Here is a 23,753-nt window from a genome sequence, read left to right on the forward strand (position 1 = left end):
GCTAGTTGTTTGTGTGTACGCTATGCACTTAAGATTTTATGGCACATGCATTGTGGGAAAATTCTTCAACTATAAAATGTTTTTTTTTAGAACATAGAGTTTAGTGATAAGAATTGTAATGAAAGAGTAGCCTAAGAAATATTTTGTATTGATACAGTTAAGTGAAATATTATTGAAATAAATCAGTGACTTAAAACCACTCATTGTGCTAAGACGTTTGCGTCTTTCCTTACTTTTTTACAGACGAGTTGGATGCTGCGGCATCAAATTTATATTTATTCATTTTGGTCCTTCGAAAAATTGAGTTTTCCCCCAGCCGTGGTAGGAGACTCAATGGAACTAGCGAAGGGATTTTTAAGCAGTTGACTTAAAAATCAAAACTGAAAAGAAATACTCTAGCAATTGTGGCAATTGGCTCAGGAATTGTTAGTCCCAATTTACATTGGGCGAGTTTACTTGCGGCAATTGTCATTTTGTAGGAGAGAGAGGTGAGGCATATCGTAACCCTTTGCCTCTCAGCACCCTCTCTCACCTTCAAACTGACAATTGCCGCAAGTAAACTCGCCTAATGTAAATTGGGACTTAAGAGTGATTTTTAATTAACCGATTGTTCGGTAAAGCGTTTGTCGTGGCTTGTACAACGACATAAAGTAAAAAATATTAAAATGGTCTCAAAACTGGATTTTAGCATTGAAGGTTTTGAGAAGAGGCTCCAGGAGCTGGAGTTAAAAGAACAAACTTTGCGATTTGCTCGAAATGCCGAGGAGCTCATCGCAACTTGTTCTCATGTATGTGAAAAAGTATCCGTCTACAAAGTAGCCCAACGTAAGGAATGGAGGGACATTCTAGAGGATTATTTGGAGAACCTACATCAGTTGGAGACCAAGATTGGTGCTGAGGATTTTAAGCCTAAAATGGAAAAGGCAAAGGAAAAATGCGAACCACTTATTGAAAAAATTTTTAAGATCATAGTGCGTTCTCTACGATTAGACTTTCCTTACTTCGACAAGAGGTGTGGAAAGTGGGTTTTCGATGAATCTGCAAAAGAAAAAAATACCAACTATAATAAGTTTTTCGGGGAAGCGGACAATTTAATGCATAGATGTGACTATGTTGGAAATAAATTGGACAACATGGACGCAGCTGTAGCCGGAGGCTGGATGATAACAGTGAGGGAGATGTATGACAAGCTCAAACAGTCGCTCCCAGAAAAAAGCTGATATCCACGAGGCGGAAGATTTGGCTTTCAAAATGAACCGTGTTGAGGCGGTGTATAAGAAAACACTGATGAGCGTATTCGATATGCTTACATCGTCCTCTATATTTTTGTTGGCCACGGCAAGCTCTCACTGCGGAGAGAATTCCTCAATGGACAGTTCGCTGGAAAATGGTGACATAGCCAAAGCAAACTATATCATCGAAAGAGAAAAACAGCTTTCAGACGATGGTTTAGCTGAGCAAAACAAAGAAGAAGCTACGCCGGTGTCAAATATAGAAGAAAATTGTGGTTACTCCAGAAATAGTGAAGTTGAAGAAGAAACTGAGGTAGAACGTCAGAGCTTGGCTGACTTACAAATGTCTGAGGTTAAAGCGAATGAAGAAGATCATTATGGCTACCCCATTGATGGAGAGGAAGATGAAACGGTAGAACAGCATAGTTTGAACGTGATTCTAGTAGATAAAGCAGGAAGTCTTCAGAAATTTGGGGAAATCAACGTTGAACAAATAGCCATAATGCCTTTTGAAGAAGATGTCAAGGCTGGACGAAAACCTGGACAAGTGCAGAAGCAGTTGAAGGCTGACAGCTTTATTGAGTTAGAATGCCAGGAAGAGTTTAATGTAACCAATAAATACAGTCCACTAAAACAAATAGGATATATATGCAGCAGAGAGGTGCTGCATAGAAAGCAGTACGAAAAGACCAAGAAGAAGGCGCTTATGAAACAGAAAAGGAATAAGTGCAACAGGAAAATACAGCAGAACTGGGATGCTAAGCACATTCGGTCTGTGAAGAGTGTAAAAGCTGCAAAGAATGGTCCAGGGCGAACTGCTGCTAAAAGGAGTAGCTTAGGTAAATTAAAACCCGTATTATTTCAAAAATTGTTTTATTTTAGAAGGAATATCGAGCGTCCTCATACCTATTGGAACTTGATATCGAAAACAGCTGGTACGCAAAGACAAGACCCATATCCTACTGCAAAGATACGCGGTGGTATCGTGGCTTCTGCTGATATTATACTAAAGATTTACTCCAATAGGTGGCGTTTTAGATAATTAATTATGGGACTAAGAACTAACTAGTGATGCGTATTTTATGTTTATTAATTGTATTAACATGCCTCCTATTGACGGCTTAAGCAATGTAAATGATCTTTGGTGAGGGTCTTTACTAATATTTACCCCAGGATAAAATGTTGTGATGATAATGTGAATTGTCAAAAGTCAAAACGAAAATGGGAGATCTCTAAGACTTAGTTAAGGCTCTTATATGAAGTTCATCACCTAAAAGCACCACTCAAATTTAAAAACAATCAATGGTGAGAGCCTTCACTAATAATTTACGCCTAAAAGGTGTCATTGTAGGTAATCAATTATAGCGCTGAGATGCTATAAATTTATTTTCAATGACAAAAAAGGGAATTTGAAAAGGGTAAATGTCAAAAGAGCTATGAAAACGCGACAATATCAATGAGAGCAGTACCTAAAATTTTCTGAGCGACATTTTTGCAGAACATGTCGAAGCTGAAAAATGTCAGCTTGTGGTACTTTTAATGCGGTTTTTGAAATAAAGGACGAAAAGGACATGGAAGGAATCGAGTTAGAAGGCCGAAATGTTCTACGAAACAGATCCTTATTAGATTTTACTGCAGACATGTCATATCAAAAATAACCCAAAACAACAGCGAACAAAGATAGAACGCTAATTTCTGATGGCTTATAGGGACTCCAGTGAAAAATTCATCACGCCATAACTCAAAAGTTCGACTTACGGCGGATCTGCCCTTTGGTGTTCTGTATTTAAGGAATTTTCCACCCCCAGACCTCGGGCTCCATTTTGTTGCACAGTGTTATGCACCGATGCTGTAATGGCTTAAAAAAATAAATTTAAACTGGGCTGCCCTTTTCCTCAATCTACACCAATAGTCACATGTTACTTGCTTATGCTGATGATATAGACATCATGGACCGATCAGTAAAAGAAGTAACTGATACCTTTATGAAGGTCGAAGGAGAATCTGCTAAAGTGGGTCTGGCGGTAAACGGTGAGAAGACCAAGTTGATGGTGTCGACGCGCAATGCGCCCATTGAGCTCGGACCCACTGTGGAACTTGGTTCCTATAATATTGAGGTAGGAAAAGACTTCGTCTACCTCGGCACCTCCGTAAACACAACAAACGACATAAGTTGTGAAATAAAAAGAAGATTTGTATTGGCCAACAGATGCTACTTTGGCTTAAGTAAGCACTTTAAAAACAAAGCCACATCTCGTCAAACAAAAATAACGCTCTACAAAACACTGATACTACCCGTGCTGATGTATGGCTCCGAAGCCTGGGTACTTACGCAAGCAGACAATGCAGTTCTTGGGGTGTTTGAGAGAATTTTTTTCAAAAGATCTATGGACCAATCTGCGTTGAAACATAAACCACGAGCTGTATCTGCTATACAACGACATCAATATTGTAAAACGTATCGAGATGCAGCGATTGCGTTGGCTAGGCCATATCATAAGAATGAGCGGTGATGAACCCGCTAAAAAGGCGTATAAATACGGACCGCTTGGCGGTGCACTCAGAATTGGCAGGCCAAGGAATAGATGGCGCAAACAAGTGGATGCTGAGATGAAAAGGCGCGGTATTCAAGAGTGCGAAGTAACAAATAGAGAGGAATGGAGATCTCTTCTTGGTTTGGCCTATGGAACAAATGCTCTGTAATAGGCCAGCTAAGTAAGTAAGCCTTTTTCCTTATAGTCGTCTATCAGAGACAACATAAGCAAGAAAACCAGCCACAGAAATTTGGTTCTATAAATGAGCGAATGGAGCGAATGGAATTACACATAGGAAGATAAAAATATTGTGGAGGTTCACGCTTATGGGTGAAACCCTCCTTAACACTGCGTCTATATAGTTCAAGATCCAGTATTTCATACAATTGCCATTACAGAAAAGCTCAGTTTAGGCTTCTTGCTTTCGCACTTATTTCTTTAGTTTTTTAGGCGAAACTCAGCCTTAAGAGACTCAAGGTAATGCGTGTCGAACGTCATTTTATAACACCATCTATACTTGAAATTATGCCATATTACAGTCTTAGAAAGAACAAAGTGGTGAGCATACTTCTAGGCGGGATATTTAAAAAATAAAATGTCGAGCTGGTGAAATTGAGAATATCCCTTGGACTATTTATGTGTGATATACTATAGAAATAGAAATTGACCAAATGATGGACCAAGTAAAACAGGAAGTAAAAGGATTTACAATTTTGTAAATTTATACATCGAGTGTGTCTTTCGTCATTTGTCCATTTTGTTAAGGAGAGACACTTTCTAAAGAAATTGAAAGCTTTTCATTTATAACGCCACCTATACGTCGTATCACAAACCGTTAGTATCTGAGAAAGATAGAATGTTGAGCATACTTATAGGCGGAATATTTAAATAATATATCTCGAACAGTGTAGGTTGCGAATAGCTTGTATGGTTACTTCCGTGAAAACCTTTTGGGGGTTCTGGAAATTTATATGAATATATTTAAATAGGAAAACGGGCATCGCGATAGATTTTAAATGACAGACGAAGGAAACCTGCTTCGAGTTGGTAGTATTTATGTATTTAAAAGAATTGTCTGATGAGTGACCGGTAACCTTATTGGTTGTTTTTGGAAATTGTATATTATATTTCAGTATTTATAATGGCCATCAGGAAAGGTCAAACTGTACTGCTAGTATTTATGCATATAAAAGCCTAATGGTCATTATTATATGTGTTCTTTAACTATCGGATGGATTTGAAAGCACAAAACAAACCAATTTGGAGGCATTAAACATTTAATTTAATTTTTACATATAAAGTTAATGCCAAAAAGCTTCTCCTTGAAATTTAATCATCACTTTTAACTTTAAGTTAACCTAAAAAGCTATAAATCTTTTCGGTAAATCCAAACTATAACAAATGAAGACTTATATTAATGGGGGTTAGCTGATAAGCTGCCACACTACTGCATAATTCGAAGAATGTGTTCCTACAGCTATAAGGAATATTTGAATATTTAAACGAAGATGTACAGTTTTGTAATTAAGATTTACTTACATTATTTCAAAGTTTACCAAATCTAACATAAAACAAATCACTGTCCAATAAATATGAGTTTACTTCAATTAAAAAAATTAAGGAATTTGAACAATTATTTTAATAGAATAACTACAAATTCCTATTATAAATTCAACATTAAATAACTCGGAAGATATATCCTCTATACCCAAATTAGGGAAAAACGAACTCCAAATACAGGGACTAGAAATATGTTCTGAAATTATGATGAATTTTACTTCAGTTTATGACAAACTACTCTGAACTAATTTGTAAGATAATCTCTAATTTTTAGATAATGTCCTTTTTAATACATAGAAGCAATGATCTGATGGGCTTTGGGGAAAAGCTCTATTTTATAACTATGTTATTTGCTATCAAAATTTTACTTTTCAGTTTTATTTCCTTGTAATTTGTTTTTTATTAAACCCATTTACTTTAAAAGCTTTCGAAGCTCTACAAGCTGTTAATCCATTAATTTAAAAAGGAATTACATTTAATTTTTTAATTAAAATTTTTGTTTTTAGGAAACAGGGGCTGGATATATGCATGCTTTCAAGGCAAATTGGCTTTAGTATAAAAAATTTTAAAAATTATTTTTTTTAATTATAAAAAAAATTCTACTTTTGGAAAAATATTCATGCAACTAATTAAAAAACTACTTGAATTTTTCTTATTTTGTAACTAACAATTATTAATTAATTTGAACTAATTAAAGGCAATTTAAGAGAATTGAAATTAGAAAAACAAATTAAATTACTTTTAAATATCTAAACTTAAAAATTAAATTCAAATTTGTTTTTTTTTTTTGGCATGAAAATGAGCTTCGTCAGGATCACAAAAGATAGAAATAACAAACTGAAAATTGTATGAAGCTTTATAAAGGCTTTGAATTAGCTTGGCGTTTTCTTTGGAAGTTGAGTGAAATGGAAAAAGCTTTTGCCAGCTTTTGTTTGGGGTTGGTCGATTGATTGGTGGGTGTATGGCGGTGGGTGGTTTATGGTGTAACATTTTAGTTGTTGTTGTAATAGTAGCGGTTACTGTAGTTGTTTCTGTGTAAAGGTGATCTTCAATAATTATTTATTTGAAATGAATCTAGCTGCTTTGTTTTTAAATTTGTTAGACTTGAAACTGCTAAAAGCTTAGGGTGCAGTTTTGTAGAATATAAAAGCTTTTGCTGAGCTGTTTTGCTTTTTTTGTTTGAGGTTATGTTTGAAGTTAACTACTTGTTGTTAATGTGGAATTTTAAAATTGAATTGAATTTGATTTTTGTGTTTTTTTTTGGTAATTTGAGTTAAGTGATTGACAGTAATGTGAGTAGATGTGTTTTGTTGTATTTGGGTTTTATGGAAAAGTTTATCAATTGTTTTAAGTTTTTTGTTTGTTTTAGAAAGAAACCAAAAAATTTAGTTTTTCTTTTATTGTATTCCAAATAAGTTTTTGTTTTTTTTTGGTTGGTTATAGATAGGCATCACCGTTTAAGGCAAAAAATGGACGAGTCAAAGAAGTCATTTTATAAAAAAAAGGGAAATTCTTTTGTTTTTGTAATAAGGAAAGAAATAAATAAAGTTAAAAATAGTTATTAAAGGCTTTGTTATTTTTTGTTGTTGTTTTTGTATAGGGAAATATAAATTAAAGAAATAAATATACAATAGAATAGAATAGTAAGTGGAAAATTAAACGTAAAATTATTAGACATTAGTTTTGTTTTTTCATTTAAAGTATGGGGTTAAAGTTTAGAAAGGAATTGAAGATTAAACGTTAAAGAGGGGCAAAACATGCCAGAAATTCCAGACAAAGAATACACTGTGTTAAAATGAAAAAAACGAAATCTTCCATTGAATCCAATAGCAGCGATAAAAGAATTCTGTTAAAGTTACATCAGCACCCGAATTTTTTTCTTCATAGCATGCGATTTTTCGAAATTATCCTAATCAATGAATTCTTAGATAAAGTAATCTCAACCAGTTTTGTGGAACAGATATCATACCAAGCTGAAAAGAATTCGCAGGAATCGGTATAAGAGGTTTTATGGAAAAGAATGGTTAAGTTTAGTGAGTCTTAAGAAAGGGTTAATTCAGTATCCCGATTCCGTAGGATTATTTAATATACCTCTACAGACCTCGGTACATAAGCGGCTGGATTTTGTTTAAGTTATTTCTGGTAAACGACTATAAGTAAAGCGCCATCTGGTTCGAAATTGGATCGGTCGTTTCTTATTATTTTCCAAGAAATTACTTAAGGAAGAATCCTACTATTCTTATGATCCGGGACAATCTCTTGACAAGTGAAAATTTTGAAGTGAGAGAAAAATCAAGAAGGCTAAGAAGAACTCTTTTATAAGTATCAGCGGGCCAGTTAAAAAAAATTCAGCATCCTAGTTTGCTCAAAGGATACGATTTTCTTTAATGATCCTAATCAAGCCTGTAAGGAGTAATTCTGGTCCAGAGACCCTGTAGACCAGGAAAGCTAAGAGGATGTCTTAGATAAGTTTCAGTGAGCCAGCTAAAGTTATTTCAGCATCCCAATTTAGTAAAATTACTTCAACGTATTACTTCGTAGGGGATGGAAGATACCAAGGAACGGTCCTGACCGGTTTTAACATGGCAATGCCCAGGATTTATCTTGGTCCCTCTTTCATCTCAGGTGGACACTGACCTCCCCGTGGTGTCACCTGGGGAACTGCCTTTAACACTCGTTAAAGGTAGTGAGCTAACATGTGCCGCGCGTTCACCCATAAGAACGTTAAAAACTTGGGTTTGGGCGTCGGGTTAGTAACCATCCCCTAGAAAAAACAGCCTACTATGAAAAAACGAAAGAAAAACAAACCTCTCTAAAGTTGACGAACCCCGCTAACGTTTTAAGGACCATGATCTGCGAATCTGCACCTGGAATGATCGCACTCTTTATAGAGAAGGTGAAGTCTTCGCATTGGCAGACGTACTCTAAAAGTACAAGGTCGATATTACTGTCATACGATGGATTGGGAAAGGCGTCACAACAACACCTAAAGGTGACGCACTGTATTATAGCTGCCATGACGTAAAGCATGAGTTTGGTTGCGAATTCGTAGTTAGTCGGAGGCTAAAACATCTGGTCTCCAGCTTCACCCCAGTGAATGAAAGACTTGCTGCAATTCGAATAAAAGCTAAATTCGTCAACATCAGCTTTATTTGCGCTCATGCTCCCACTGAAGAAAAGTACGAACAGACCGAAGATATATTTTACGATCGTTTAGAAGAAACATATGACCGTTGCCCTGCCCATGACATTAAAATCATTCTAGGCGATTTTAATGTCAAAATTGGAAAGGAGAATATCTTTGGCCCAACAGTCGGGAAATTCAGTCTCCACAGTGAAACATCTGACAATGGTATGAGGCTGATAGACTTTGCAGCTACAAAAAACATGGTAGTTAGCATTACTAGATTTAATCATCTCGATATTCATAAGGGCACTTGGCTGTCTCCAGATCAGAAAACAAGAAATCAAATTGATCATGTTGTGATAGATGGAAGATGGAGTTCCGAGGCGCAAACATTGATTCGGACCACTACCTTGTTACAGCAAAGGTACGCACCCGCTTAAACGTAGCAAACAAAGTACGAACAGACACAACACGAAAGTTAGACATCGGTAAGCTGCAATCACAACAGATAGCCACAGCATATTCCACTCAACTAGCCCAATTGCTTAATCAAAGCACTTCTCATCCCGATAACATATCAGCGCAATGGCAAAGCATTGCCCACTCCATGCAAACAGCCGCCAAATCCATACTTGGATACCAGAGACCTCCACCAAGGAATCCATGGTATGATCAGGAGTGTCGTGCTGCCACCGAAGAGAAAAATGTGGCATATAGGGCTACTTTACAATCCGTAGCAACGCGTAGCGCACGAGAGAGATACAGGGAGGAAAGGAGAGAGGAGAAACGATCTAGATGTACAGGAGCCAGAATGAAGTCCGAAAATTCTACCAAAGAGTCAAGCATCAAACTGATGGCTTTGGTATAGGCACATCCTCCTGTAGAGACCAGCAAGGTAATTTGGTAACTGATACAGATTATGTACTCAGGATATGGAAAGAACATTTTTCAAAACTGTTGGTATCCAATAGCAGCGAAGACTACGAAGATACCACAGTCCCAATCCCAGAAGATGGTATTAAATGTATACCGCCCAGCCAAGATGAGGTAAAGACAGCAATAAATCGGCTGAAGAATAATAAGGCAGCAGCCGAGCTGTTCAAAACCGGAGGCGACACGCTGATAAGGTGTATTCATCAGCTAGTTAGCACAATCGACCCTACAAAATTCAACCAGAAGGATACACTACGGTTTATTGGTTCTTTTTTGTTGGATGCTTTGACAAGGTGACTGAATTTGGAGATTTTATCTAGATAGGGTGTATTATACAATTCTTAACTTGACTCATGCCATAGATGCCGAATCAACAATTCACACTTGAGACAGATTTAATCTCTTTCATAAAATGAAGAGATCCACACGTCACAAGGGGTAGGGTTCCCTTGAGTCACTAGAGGCACATCATCCTCATTGTTTTTGCATGTTAAAGCTTGGACAACCTATAGAGCTCTCTCATTATTACATGGTGGAGTTCATCTTTCTTAAAGTGAAGAATTCTACACTGACACAAGGGGTAGAGTTCAGTTTTGCAACTGGAGGCTGTGCTGTGAAGAAGAACAGCCACAAGATTTTTACATTCAATCGGTATTAATTTTCGTGGAGTCAACCTGTTTCAATATCAACCTGCCTGGTGCCTACCTGTATCTTAGTCTACCTGCTTGGGATCTACATGTTTATAGCTCTACCTGTTTGGTGTCTACCTGATAAGCTGCAGTGCATCCAAGCTTTGTCAACCTATAGAGCTCTCTCTTTATTATATGGTGGAGTTCATCTTGTGAAGAATTCTACACTGCCACAAGGAGGTAGAGTTCAATTTTGTAACTGGAGGCTGTGCTGTGAAGAAGAACTGCCACAAGATTTTTAGACTCAATCGGTATTAATTTTCGTACCTGTTTATAGGTCTACTTGTTTGGTGTCTACCTGATAAGCTGCAGTGCAGTAAAAGCTTTGTCAACCTATAGAGCTCTTTATTATATGGTGGAGCTCATCTTGTGAAGAATTCCACTCTGCCAGAAGGGGTAGAGTTCGACTTTGGAACTGGAGGCTGAGCTGTGAAGATGAACAGTCACAAGATTGTTACATTCAATCGGCATTAATTTTCGTGGCGTCTACCTGTTTCAATATCTACCTGCCTGATGCATACCTGTTTCTAAGTCTACCTGCTTGGGATCTACCTGGTTTTACGTCTACCTGCTTGGTGTCTACCTGATAAGCCTGAGTGCATTCAAGCTTTGTCAACTTATAGAGCTCTCTCTTTATTATATGGTGGAGTTCATTTTTCTTAAAGTACCCCACGAGGGGTAAAATTCAATATTGCAACTGGAGGCTGTGCTGTGAAGAAGAACAGCCACAAGATTTTTACATTCAATCGATATTAATTTTCGCGGCGTCTAGCTGTTTCAATATCTACCTGCCTGGTGTCTACCTGTTTCTAAATCTACATGCTTGGGATCTACCTGTTTATAGGTCTACTTGCTTGGTGTTTACCTGATAAGCTGCAGTGCAAGATTTTTACATTCAATCGGTATTAATTTCAATATCTACCCTCCTGGTGCCTACCTGATTGGGATCTACCTGCTTGGTGCCTACCGGATAAGTGCAGAGGATTAAAGCTTTGTATTCTGTAGTCAGCTACCTGATTTATAATAACTTAGCTCTGCTAATTATTCGTAGGATATTCATCAAAACCAACGGTTCAAACATTGACACATCACCACGTGAAATAAAAATATTCCGTGGAAGCAAGTATTGACTAAAAATTATTTTGAAGCTATGAATGCAGGTGTATGCATCAGCTAGTTAGCTCCATCTGGCAGGAAGAACGCGTACCCGACGATTGGAACCTGAGCATCCTGTGTCCCGTCCATAAGAAAGGAGATAAAACTTTATACTCCAACTATAGGGGCATAAGTCTTCTCCCTATCGCCTACAAGATAGTGTCAGGGATATTGTGCGAACGACTAAAGCCCATGGTCAACGAAATAAGTGGACCATACCAATGCGGCTTTAGACCTGGTAAGTCCACCATTGACCAGATATTTACCCTGCGCCAAATCATGGAGAAGACCCAAGAGATGCAGATCGACACCTACCACCTTTTTGTCGATTATAAAGCAGCATTCGACAGCCCGCTACGTTCAAAGGTATTCCAAGCAATGTCTGAATTTGGTATCCCCGCAAAGCTCATTCGGCTTTGTAAAATGACTCTAACTGACACAAGATCTTCAGTTAAAATGGGAAAGAACCTCTCCGAAGAGTTTTGTACTGCTAGAAAAGGTTATACGAGAGGCAAACGTCAAAAGAAGTGGCACAATCTACACCAATGGCCACATGTTACTTGTTTATGCTGATGATATAGACATCATGGGACGATCAGTAAAAGAAGTAACCGATACCTTTATGAAGATCGAAGGAGAATCTGCTAAAGTGGGTCTAGCGGTAAACGGCGAGAAGACCAAGCTGATGGTGTCGACGCGCAATGCGTCCATTGAGATCGGACCAACTGTTGAAGTTGGTTCCTATAATTTTGAGGTAGTAAAAGATTTCGTATACCTCGGCACCGCCGTAAACACAACAAAATACATCAGTTGTGAAACAAAAAGAAGAATTGTATTGGCCAACAGATGCTACTTTGGCTTAAGTAAGCACTTTAAAAATAAAAATAACGCTTTACAAAACACTGATACTACCCGTGCTGATGTATGGTTCCGAAGCCTGGGTACTTGCGCAAGCAGATAAGGCAGTGCTTGGCGTGTTTGAGAGAAAAATTCTTCGAAAGATCTAGGGACCGATCTGCGTTGACGGTGAACATCGACGTCGTATGAACCACCAGCTGTATCTGCTATACAACGACATGAATATAGTTAAACGTATCGAGATGCAGCGATTGCGTTGGCTAGGCCATATAATAAGACTGAGCGATGATGAACCCGCTAAAAAGGCGTATAAATTCGAGCCACATGGCGGTGCACGCAGAATTGGCAGGCCAAAGAATAGATGGCGCAAGCAAGTGAATGATGAGATGACAAGGCGCGGTATTCCAAAAACCGAAGCACAAACCAGAGAGAATTGAAGATCTTTTCTTAGTTCGGTCTATGGAACAAATCGACGCCTCCAAACAATAGTATGCTAAGTCGACTTAGCATGTTTTCAAGTTCTTTACATTTTTATATTTAACGTCTTTAACTTAAATTCTGTCAAATTTTGGTAATGATCGGACAATCCAAACCGAAGTTATAAACAAATATTTACTTAGCATAGTACTGAAGGTCAAAGAAACTTCCAAACTTTTAGAGCTTGTCCTGCAAAACTCGCTTTTCAGAATTAGCAAATTATTATTTGGAGGTGTCGAACGTCCTTTAACTTAAATTCTGTCTAATTTTGGTAATGATCGGTCAATCCGAACAGAAGTTATACACAAATATTGACTTAGCATAGTACTGAAGTTCAAAAAAATTTCCAAACTTTCAGAGCTTCTCCTGCAAAACTCACTTTTTAGACTTAGCATACTATTATTTGGAGGTCTCGAAATGTTCTGTAATGGGCCAGCTAAGTAAGTAAGTAATGAATGAATTCGACGGAGCATCTACTGTATTCCAAAGAGGAAATAGATTCTCTGATCCCATGGAACATGGGTAAATTAAAAAAAGAACACTCTATGGAAGCAAGGTTAGATTCCAAATTATTTTGAATGTATTAATGAATTCGAAGAATCATCTACTGTGTCGCAAGAAGGAAAATGATCCTCTGAGCAATGATCGCGTAGAATATCCCACGGAGGAAATTGCTTTTCTGAGCATGGAATATTGGTAAAATAAAAAACAGTCTATGGAAGTATGTGCTGATTCCATATTATTTTGAATTTATTCATGAATTAGACGGAGCATGAATTGCATCCCAAGAATAGTCTACTGTATCCCAAATAGGAAATTGAATCTTTGGGCAATGATCCTCTGGAATATTCATCCTCCATTGAGTACAAATTTACAATGGAACCATCAGTCGAAATTCCTTTTGAAAGTTTGAATTGGCACGAAGCGAAGGTCAGGAATTTTTAACCTATCCTGTTTTGGGAATGAACTTGGCAAAATTTTCATACCAACTAGGGCAACTCAGGAGGTTTTGAGCAAAATGGAAGTGGAATAAACGGTTTTTGGAGGTTAATTGAACACATCACTTACTTAGTACCTGCCTATAACAAATTCCTATTCAGGTAAAAGAATCATTGGTTGTTGCTGGTGTTTCGAACGATGATTGATCGACATCCCGAAAGTGCAGTTTACTATGCCGAGAGAAAAGTTCCCCGTGGAAATTGGACAGAATTTATCACGACATTATCAGGTGGAGAAAATTCCTGTCCTTAGGTTAAAGATTATCACAAAACAACTCTTGTTCATCAGGAAGACAAGGAAAGGACGGCATCAATGGATAGGATACAGGATATCTTATATTGGGAGAAATCTATTTGTCGATAAATTGGGACGAACAGGCTCACGGTTCGCAACACATCAGACGGAAAACCTTCTAAATCCAGTCTTGTGAAACTTCATTAGAAAACTCGACGAGTTATTTTCCAGATCTATTTCCGTTGTAATTCGAAATATATCTATTGAAAATCGAGAAGACAATTTTTATTTTTTTTTTCGTTTCACTTTAGATTCGAATTCTTGCATGTGTTATTTGATCTTCTCCATTGGTAACTCAAAATTTTCAAACTAAAATTCAAAAAAAGTTTTTTTTTTTTTAATTTCAAACAAATTGTTCCGAACTACAAATAGAATAATTTGAATTATATTCCATAATTCTATTTTGTTTTCTTTAATTTTGAATGTTCAGGATAAACACAAAAACTCTCCGAATAAAGCGAAAGCGACTCTATGAAATCGTAGCATATTGGATTCCTAACCTAACCTTGGATTCCATGGAATAATTTACACAGTGTCTTCTTTTTAATATAGTTGGAAGATTTGTTTCTTTTTTATTTACAACTTCAAATTCAAATCAAATTTAGTTTTTTTTGTTTAATTTTTAAAAGTGCTTTCTTTTATAATAAAACAAAATAATTAAATATAAATTAATAAAAGAAAATATATAAAACTCATTCTTAAGGCATAACATTTTAAACAAAAATCATAAAATTATGCTAAAATTTTGTTGTTATAGTAACTTTTTTTTTTTGATTGGTCAAGGAATTCTTATTTTGACAAGCTGTATGGAGTTTCAAAAGAAAATAAAAATTAAATGCAATTTTATATACACATTCCAATGCAATGTTTTTTGGGTTAATTTGAATTTTGTCACAATCATGTCATAACAACGAATTTTCGGATTTCAACTTAAAAATAAATATTTTAATTTTTAGCAGGTATTTGATTATTCAAAATTAAAAACAAAAATACATTTCATTTCAAAAATATGTAACGCAAAATATTATTTACAAGACACACCAATTTAGCTAAAATTTTCGAAATTCTTTTTAGGGAAAATTCCGATATTATTAAAATATTTGGTTTTGAATGATTAACATAAATTTGTATTTACAACATAAATTAACACATTTATATAAGAAATAAAGTTAGAAATAAATATTTTATTATTTTGTTAGAATTAAAAAAATGAGATTTCGTTTTTTTTTTGGGAGTTAGGGGTTAGGATTTCAAAAACAAGACATACAATCAAACAAATAAAGCGGGAAATTGTTTTTTCAAAACAAATAAATTATTTTCTTTTAATATAAAAAAATAATAAACATTTACAACAACAATATAGACAATGCTTACCACCTCTTTCACTAGCACGACTATGCCGACCAGCGGCTTGTTCAATGATATCATTTAAGACCATAACATCTGTAATGAAAATGTTTAATAACCAAAATAGTATTCCAAACTTCAGCTCCAGCTTACCTTTCATGTCTACCACTGTTTGAGTTTGGACGGGCTCGATAAAAGGATTGTCGTGGTGTTTTATTTTGCCAGCTTCATCTGTATAATCTTGACCCATTTCCTATGGAATATTCAAAATTAATTATTGAATTCAATAACTAATTTTAGTGGTGTTGTTTTTTGTTTGTTCCTTACATAATCCCTTTGTTCCTTGTGATTGGTATCGGGATAACCACCGCCACCAGCCGTACTACCATTGGTTGCAGCACCTATTGATTGATTGCGTGTATTGCGACTGCGCAATTTACTTTCTTTGGTCATTGTGCTGGCACCCATGGCTGCCATGCCACCCAATAAATCACCATGTGATGTATATGAGATTCTTGATTGATGCGAGGTATATGAAGAATGTCTAGAACCTGTAATGAAATTGGATACAAATGAAAAACAATGTCGTGGAAGCAGGTATTGATTCTATATTATTTTGAATCTATGAATGAATTTGACAGAGAATCTACTGCGTCGCAAGGGGTATCAATCTGCCGAAATTATTTCTGAAAGCCAGCAATTTCTAATCTCATCCCGTTTGACTGTGAACTGGACTAAACTCTGATCACAACCAAGACAACTCAGGAGATTTTTAGCAAATTCTGTCTGTCTATGAACGAAAGTAACGACTCTACATTATTTTGAATTTATGAATGGATTCGACTGAGGAAATTGATTCTCTGAACAAGGGTCCCATTTAATATCAACCCCAAAAATTACGATTTTCCAGACAATTAATTACGAAGATAAAGTCGAAAGACCATCCATCAGACGAAATTTCAGAAAGGATCTATAGAAGCACCCTTTCTTTCAGAAAGGATCTATAGAAGCACCCTTTCTTTCAGAAAGGATCTATAGAAGCACCCTTTCTTTCAGAAAGGATCTATAGAAGCACCCTTTCTTTCAGAAAGGATCTATAGAAGTACCCTTTCTTTCAGAAAGGATCTATAGAAGCACCCTTTCTTTCAGAAAAGATCTATAGAAGCACCCTTTCTTTCAGAAAGGATCTATAGAAGCACCCTTTCTTTCAGAAAGGATCTATAGAAGCACCCTTTCTTTCAGAAAGGATCTATAGAAGCACCCTTTCTTTCAGAAAGGATCTATAGAAGCACCCTTTCTTTCAGAAAGGATCTATAGAAGCACCCTTTCTTTCAGAAAGGATCTATAGAAGCACCCTTTCTTTCAGAAAGGATCTATAGAAGCACCCTTTCTTTCAGAAAGGATCTATAGAAGCACCCTTTCTTTCAGAAAGGATCTATAGAAGCACCCTTTCTTTCAGAAAGGGTCTATGGAAGCACCCTTTCATTCAGAAAGGGTCTAAAGAAGCACCCTTTCTTTCAGAAAGGATCTATAGAAGCACCCTTTCTTTCAGAAAGGATCTATAGAAGCACCCTTTCTTTCAGAAAGGATCTATAGAAGCACCCTTTCTTTCAGAAAGGATCTATAGAAGCACCCTTTCTTTCAGAAAGGATCTATAGAAGCACCCTTTCTTTCAGAAAGGGTCTATAGAAGCACGTTTTTTCAGAAAGGGTCTATAGAAGCACCCTTTCTTTCAGTAAGGGTCTACAGAAGCACCCTTTCTTTCAGTAAGGGTCTACAGAAGCACCCTTACTTTCAGAAAGGGTCTATGGAAGCACCCTTTCATTCAGAAAGGGTCTAAAGAAGCACCCTTTCTTTCAGAAAGGATCTATAGAAGCACCCTTTCTTTCAGAAAGGATCTATAGAAGCACCCTTTCTTTCAGAAAGGATCTATAGAAGCACCCTTTCTTTCAGAAAGGATCTATAGAAGCACCCTTTCTTTCAGAAAGGATCTATAGAAGCACCCTTTCTTTCAGAAAGGATCTATAGAAGCACCCTATCTTTCAGAAAGGATCTATAGAAGCACCCTATCTTTCAGAAAGGATCTATAGAAGCACCCTTTCTTTCAGAAAGGATCTATAGAAGCACCCTTTCTTTCAGAAAGGATCTATAGAAGCACCCTTTCTTTCAGAAAGGATCTATAGAAGCACCCTTTCTTTCAGAAAGGATCTATAGAAGCACCCTTTCTTTCAGAAAGGATCTATAGAAGCACCCTTTCTTTCAGAAAGGATCTATAGAAGCACCCTTTCTTTCAGAAAGGATCTATAGAAGCACCCTTTCTTTCAGAAAGGATCTATAGAAGCACCCTTTCTTTCAGAAAGGATCTATAGAAGCACCCTTTCTTTCAGAAAGGATCTATAGAAGCACCCTTTCTTTCAGAAAGGATCTATAGAAGCACCCTTTCTTTCAGAAAGGATCTATAGAAGCACCCTTTCTTTCAGAAAGGATCTATAGAAGCACCCTTTCTTTCAGAAAGGATCTATAGAAGCACCCTTTCTTTCAGAAAGGATCTATAGAAGCACCCTTTCTTTCAGAAAGGATCTATAGAAGCACCCTTTCTTTCAGAAAGGATCTATAGAAGCACCCTTTCTTTCAGAAAGGATCTATAGAAGCACCCTTTCTTTCAGAAAGGATCTATAGAAGCACCCTTTCTTTCAGAAAGGATCTATAGAAGCACCCTTTCTTTCAGAAAGGATCTATAGAAGCACCCTTTCTTTCAGAAAGGATCTATAGAAGCACCCTTTCTTTCAGAAAGGATCTATAGAAGCACCCTTTCTTTCAGAAAGGATCTATAGAAGCACCCTTTCTTTCGGAAAGGATCTATAGAAGCACCCTTTCTTTCAGAAAGGATCTATAGAAGCACCCTTTCTTTCAGAAAGGATCTATAGAAGCACCCTTTCTTTCGGAAAGGATCTATAGAAGCACCCTTTCTTTCGGAAAGGATCTATAGAAGCACCCTTTCTTTCAGAAAGGATCTATAGAAGCACCCTTTCTTTCAGAAAGGATCTATAGAAGCACCCTTTCTTTCAGAAAGGATCTATAGAAGCACCCTTTCTTTCAGAAAGGATCTATAGAAGCACCCTTTCTTTCAGAAAGGATCTATAGAAGCACCCTTTCTTTCAGAAAGGATCTATAGAAGCACCCTTTCTTTCAGAAAGGATCTATAGAAGCACCCTTTCTTTCGGAAAGGATCTATAGAAGCACCCTTTCTTTCAGAAAGGATCTATAGAAGCACCCTTTCTTTCAGAAAGGATCTATAGAAGCACCCTTTCTTTCAGAAAGGATCTATAGAAGCACCCTTTCTTTCAGTAAGGGTCTACAGAAGCACCCTTTCTTTCAGTAAGGGTCTACAGAAGCACCCTTACTTTCAGAAAGGGTCTATGGAAGCACCCTTTCATTCAGAAAGGGTCTAAAGAAGCACCCTTTCTTTCAGAAAGGATCTATAGAAGCACCCTTTCTTTCAGAAAGGATCTATAGAAGCACCCTTTCTTTCAGAAAGGATCTATAGAAGCACCCTTTCTTTCAGAAAGGATCTATAGAAGCACCCTTTCTTTCAGAAAGGATCTATAGAAGCACCCTTTCTTTCAGAAAGGATCTATAGAAGCACCCTTTCTTTCAGAAAGGATCTATAGAAGCACCCTTTCTTTCAGAAAGGATCTATAGAAGCACCCTTTCTTTCAGAAAGGATCTATAGAAGCACCCTTTCTTTCGGAAAGGATCTATAGAAGCACCCTTTCTTTCAGAAAGGATCTATAGAAGCACCCTTTCTTTCAGAAAGGATCTATAGAAGCACCCTTTCTTTCAGAAAGGATCTATAGAAGCACCCTTTCTTTCGGAAAGGATCTATAGAAGCACCCTTTCTTTCAGAAAGGATCTATAGAAGCACCCTTTCTTTCAGAAAGGATCTATAGAAGCACCCTTTCTTTCAGAAAGGATCTATAGAAGCACCCTTTCTTTCAGTAAGGGTCTACAGAAGCACCCTTTCTTTCAGTAAGGGTCTACAGAAGCACCCTTACTTTCAGAAAGGGTCTATGGAAGCACCCTTTCATTCAGAAAGGGTCTAAAGAAGCACCCTTTCTTTCAGAAAGGATCTATAGAAGCACCCTTTCTTTCAGAAAGGATCTATAGAAGCACCCTTTCTTTCAGAAAGGATCTATAGAAGCACCCTTTCTTTCAGAAAGGATCTATAGAAGCACCCTTTCTTTCAGAAAGGATCTATAGAAGCACCCTTTCTTTCAGAAAGGATCTATAGAAGCACCCTATCTTTCAGAAAGGATCTATAGAAGCACCCTATCTTTCAGAAAGGATCTATAGAAGCACCCTTTCTTTCAGAAAGGATCTATAGAAGCACCCTTTCTTTCAGAAAGGATCTATAGAAGCACCCTTTCTTTCAGAAAGGATCTATAGAAGCACCCTTTCTTTCAGAAAGGATCTATAGAAGCACCCTTTCTTTCAGAAAGGATCTATAGAAGCACCCTTTCTTTCAGAAAGGATCTATAGAAGCACCCTTTCTTTCAGAAAGGATCTATAGAAGCACCCTTTCTTTCAGAAAGGATCTATAGAAGCACCCTTTCTTTCAGAAAGGATCTATAGAAGCACCCTTTCTTTCAGAAAGGATCTATAGAAGCACCCTTTCTTTCAGAAAGGATCTATAGAAGCACCCTTTCTTTCAGAAAGGATCTATAGAAGCACCCTTTCTTTCAGAAAGGATCTATAGAAGCACCCTTTCTTTCAGAAAGGATCTATAGAAGCACCCTTTCTTTCAGAAAGGATCTATAGAAGCACCCTTTCTTTCAGAAAGGATCTATAGAAGCACCCTTTCTTTCAGAAAGGATCTATAGAAGCACCCTTTCTTTCAGAAAGGATCTATAGAAGCACCCTTTCTTTCAGAAAGGATCTATAGAAGCACCCTTTCTTTCAGAAAGGATCTATAGAAGCACCCTTTCTTTCAGAAAGGATCTATAGAAGCACCCTTTCTTTCAGAAAGGATCTATAGAAGCACCCTTTCTTTCAGAAAGGATCTATAGAAGCACCCTTTCTTTCAGAAAGGATCTATAGAAGCACCCTTTCTTTCAGAAAGGATCTATAGAAGCACCCTTTCTTTCGGAAAGGATCTATAGAAGCACCCTTTCTTTCAGAAAGGATCTATAGAAGCACCCTTTCTTTCAGAAAGGATCTATAGAAGCACCCTTTCTTTCGGAAAGGATCTATAGAAGCACCCTTTCTTTCGGAAAGGATCTATAGAAGCACCCTTTCTTTCAGAAAGGATCTATAGAAGCACCCTTTCTTTCAGAAAGGATCTATAGAAGCACCCTTTCTTTCAGAAAGGATCTATAGAAGCACCCTTTCTTTCAGAAAGGATCTATAGAAGCACCCTTTCTTTCAGAAAGGATCTATAGAAGCACCCTTTCTTTCAGAAAGGATCTATAGAAGCACCCTTTCTTTCAGAAAGGATCTATAGAAGCACCCTTTCTTTCGGAAAGGATCTATAGAAGCACCCTTTCTTTCAGAAAGGATCTATAGAAGCACCCTTTCTTTCAGAAAGGATCTATAGAAGCACCCTTTCTTTCAGAAAGGATCTATAGAAGCACCCTTTCTTTCGGAAAGGATCTATAGAAGCACCCTTTCTTTCAGAAAGGATCTATAGAAGCACCCTTTCTTTCAGAAAGGATCTATAGAAGCACCCTTTCTTTCAGAAAGGATCTATAGAAGCACCCTTTCTTTCGGAAAGGATCTATAGAAGCACCCTTTCTTTCAGAAAGGATCTATAGAAGCACCCTTTCTTTCAGAAAGGATCTATAGAAGCACCCTTTCTTTCAGAAAGGATCTATAGAAGCACCCTTTCTTTCAGAAAGGATCTATAGAAGCACCCTTTCTTTCAGAAAGGATCTATAGAAGCACCCTTTCTTTCAGAAAGGATCTATAGAAGCACCCTTTCTTTCAGAAAGGATCTATAGAAGCACCCTTTCTTTCAGAAAGGATCTATAGAAGCACCCTTTCTTTCAGAAAGGATCTATAGAAGCACCCTTTCTTTCAGAAAGGATCTATAGAAGCACCCTTTCTTTCGGAAAGGATCTATAGAAGCACCCTTTCTTTCAGAAAGGATCTATAGAAGCACCCTTTCTTTCAGAAAGGATCTATAGAAGCACCCTTTCTTTCAGAAAGGATCTATAGAAGCACCCTTTCTTTCAGAAAGGATCTATAGAAGCACCCTTTCTTTCAGAAAGGATCTATAGAAGCACCCTTTCTTTCAGAAAGGATCTATAGAAGCACCCTTTCTTTCAGAAAGGATCTATAGAAGCACCCTTTCTTTCAGAAAGGATCTATAGAAGCACCCTTTCTTTCAGAAAGGATCTATAGAAGCACCCTTTCTTTCAGAAAGGATCTATAGAAGCACCCTTTCTTTCAGAAAGGATCTATAGAAGCACCCTTTCTTTCAGAAAGGATCTATAGAAGCACCCTTTCTTTCAGAAAGGATCTATAGAAGCACCCTTTCTTTCAGAAAGGATCTATAGAAGCACCCTTTCTTTCAGAAAGGATCTATAGAAGCACCCTTTCTTTCAGAAAGGATCTATAGAAGCACCCTTTCTTTCAAAAAGGATCTATAGAAGCACCCTTTCTTTCAGAAAGGATCTATAGAAGCACCCTTTCTTTCAGAAAGGATCTATAGAAGCACCCTTTTTTTCAGAAAGGATCTATAGAAGCACCCTTTCTTTCAGAAAGGATCTATAGAAGCACCCTTTCTTTCAGAAAGTATCTATAGAAGCACCCTTTCCTTCAGAAAAGATCTATAGAAGCACCCTTTCCTTCAGAAAGGATCTATAGAAGCACCCTTTCCTTCAGAAAGGATCTATAGAAGCACCCTTTCTTTCAGAAAGGATCTATAGAAGCACCCTTTCTTTCAGAAAGGATCTATAGAAGCACCCTTTCTATCAGAAAGGATCTATAGAAGCACCCTTTCTTTCAGAAAGGATCTATAGAAGCATCCTTTCTGTCAGAAAGAGTCTATAGAAGAACCCTTTCTTTTAGAAAGGATCTATAGAAGCACCCTTTATTTCAGAAAGGATCTATACAAGCACCCTTTCTTTCAGAAAGGATCTATACAAGCACCCTTTCTTTCAGAAAAGATCTATAGAAGCACCCTTTCTTTTAGAAAGGATCTATAGAAGCACCCTTTCTTTCAGAAAGGATCTATAGAAGCACCCTTTCTTTCAATAAAGGTCTATAGAATCACCCTTTCTTTCAATAAAGGTCTATAGAATCAGCCTTTCGTTCACAAAGGGTCCAAAGAAGTAACCTTTCGTTCAGAAACGATCTATAGAAGCACCCTTTCTTTCGGAAAGAGTCTATAGTAGCACCCTTTCCTTCGGAAAGAGTCTATAGTAGCACCCTTTCCTTCAAAAAGGATCTGTAGAATCACCCTTTCTTTCTGAAAGGATCTATTGAAGCACAATTTATTTAAGGAAGGGTATATAGAAGCCCCCTTTCTTTCAGAAAGGATCTATACAAGCGCCCTTTCTTTCAGAAAGGATCTATACAAGCGCCCTTTCTTTCAGAAAGGATCTATACAAGCACCCTTTCTCTCAGAAAGGATCTATAGAAGCACCCTATCTTTCAGAAAGGGTATATAGAAGCACCCTTTCTTTCAGAAAGGGTCTATGGAAGCACCCTTTCTGATCCATAGAAGCACCCCTTTTTCACAAAGAGTCTATAGAAGCTTCCATTCTTTCAGAAAGGGTCTATAGAAGCAACTTTTTTTCAGAAATTGTCTATGGATGCATCCTTTCTTTCAGAAATGGTCTATAGAAGCACCCTTTCTTTCAGAAAGTGTCTATAAAGGTACCCTATTTTTCAGGGGACTGGTACGAAAATCAATCTGGATTTCATGTTGCCCGGAAATACTGTTCGTGTGGTTTTAATCTACTTGGAGGGAAAGTGTTGGGTATCGTGGCATCAATTTGGGACCAATATGAATTGAGATGGTTGCATCGTCCGGATCTTAACTGCGCTAAAACCAATCGTGTTTGCCTTGGGATCTGGCGTTCTTCTGCTGCGATGGGTGAAAAATTGCTTGATTGCTGGTCGAATGATGATTTTCTTGTAGAAGCAGCTGTCTCGGTCCTGTCATAATCAGATAAGATGTTATTATGGGTTTCTTCATCAGAGAAAATCTCACTCTGATTATCATGGTTAGAAACCAGAATATGGAACGTTACATAGTGTTCTGATCTATTCTCAGCTCAACTATAATAAGGGGACCTCGGACATCAAGGTTGCTCTGGATCGATTTGGGAAAGAGGATCTTCAGGGAAAACTACATTACGGGGTAAAGAGGGTGAAAATCCTAATTCGAATCTTGTCCCAGAGGGATATACTATGATCAGCTCAAACTGATATGGAAGAATCAAGACCTAAGGACCTGACCTGGGCTATCAGACCATATCGTTGATTTCTTAAACTGGCGTTTTTTCAATTTAAATTGCCTATCAGATAATCTACATGATTGGTG

The 23,753-nt window shown here is 37.3% G+C and overlaps 1 protein-coding gene across 50 annotated transcripts in view; it reads right to left on the reverse strand.

The window, feature by feature from the left end:
* para (sodium voltage-gated channel paralytic) overlaps positions 1-23,753 on the reverse strand; it is a 329,221-nt gene that overhangs the window by 107,987 nt on the left and 197,481 nt on the right. For all 50 annotated transcript variants that reach the window (XM_073974080.1, XM_073974083.1, XM_073974066.1 and 47 more), the window contains 3 exons: positions 15,533-15,756; positions 15,359-15,458; positions 15,233-15,301 (listed from right to left, as the gene is read on the reverse strand). In XM_073974080.1, the coding sequence (XP_073830181.1) occupies positions 15,233-15,301; positions 15,359-15,458; positions 15,533-15,756 (393 nt within the window). The remainder of the gene's footprint in view (positions 1-15,232; positions 15,302-15,358; positions 15,459-15,532; positions 15,757-23,753) is intronic.

Source organism: Musca autumnalis, unplaced genomic scaffold, assembly GCF_047663935.1.
Source record: "Musca autumnalis isolate F117 unplaced genomic scaffold, ASM4766393v1 scaffold_3, whole genome shotgun sequence".
Lineage (NCBI taxonomy): Eukaryota > Metazoa > Arthropoda > Insecta > Diptera > Muscidae > Musca > Musca autumnalis.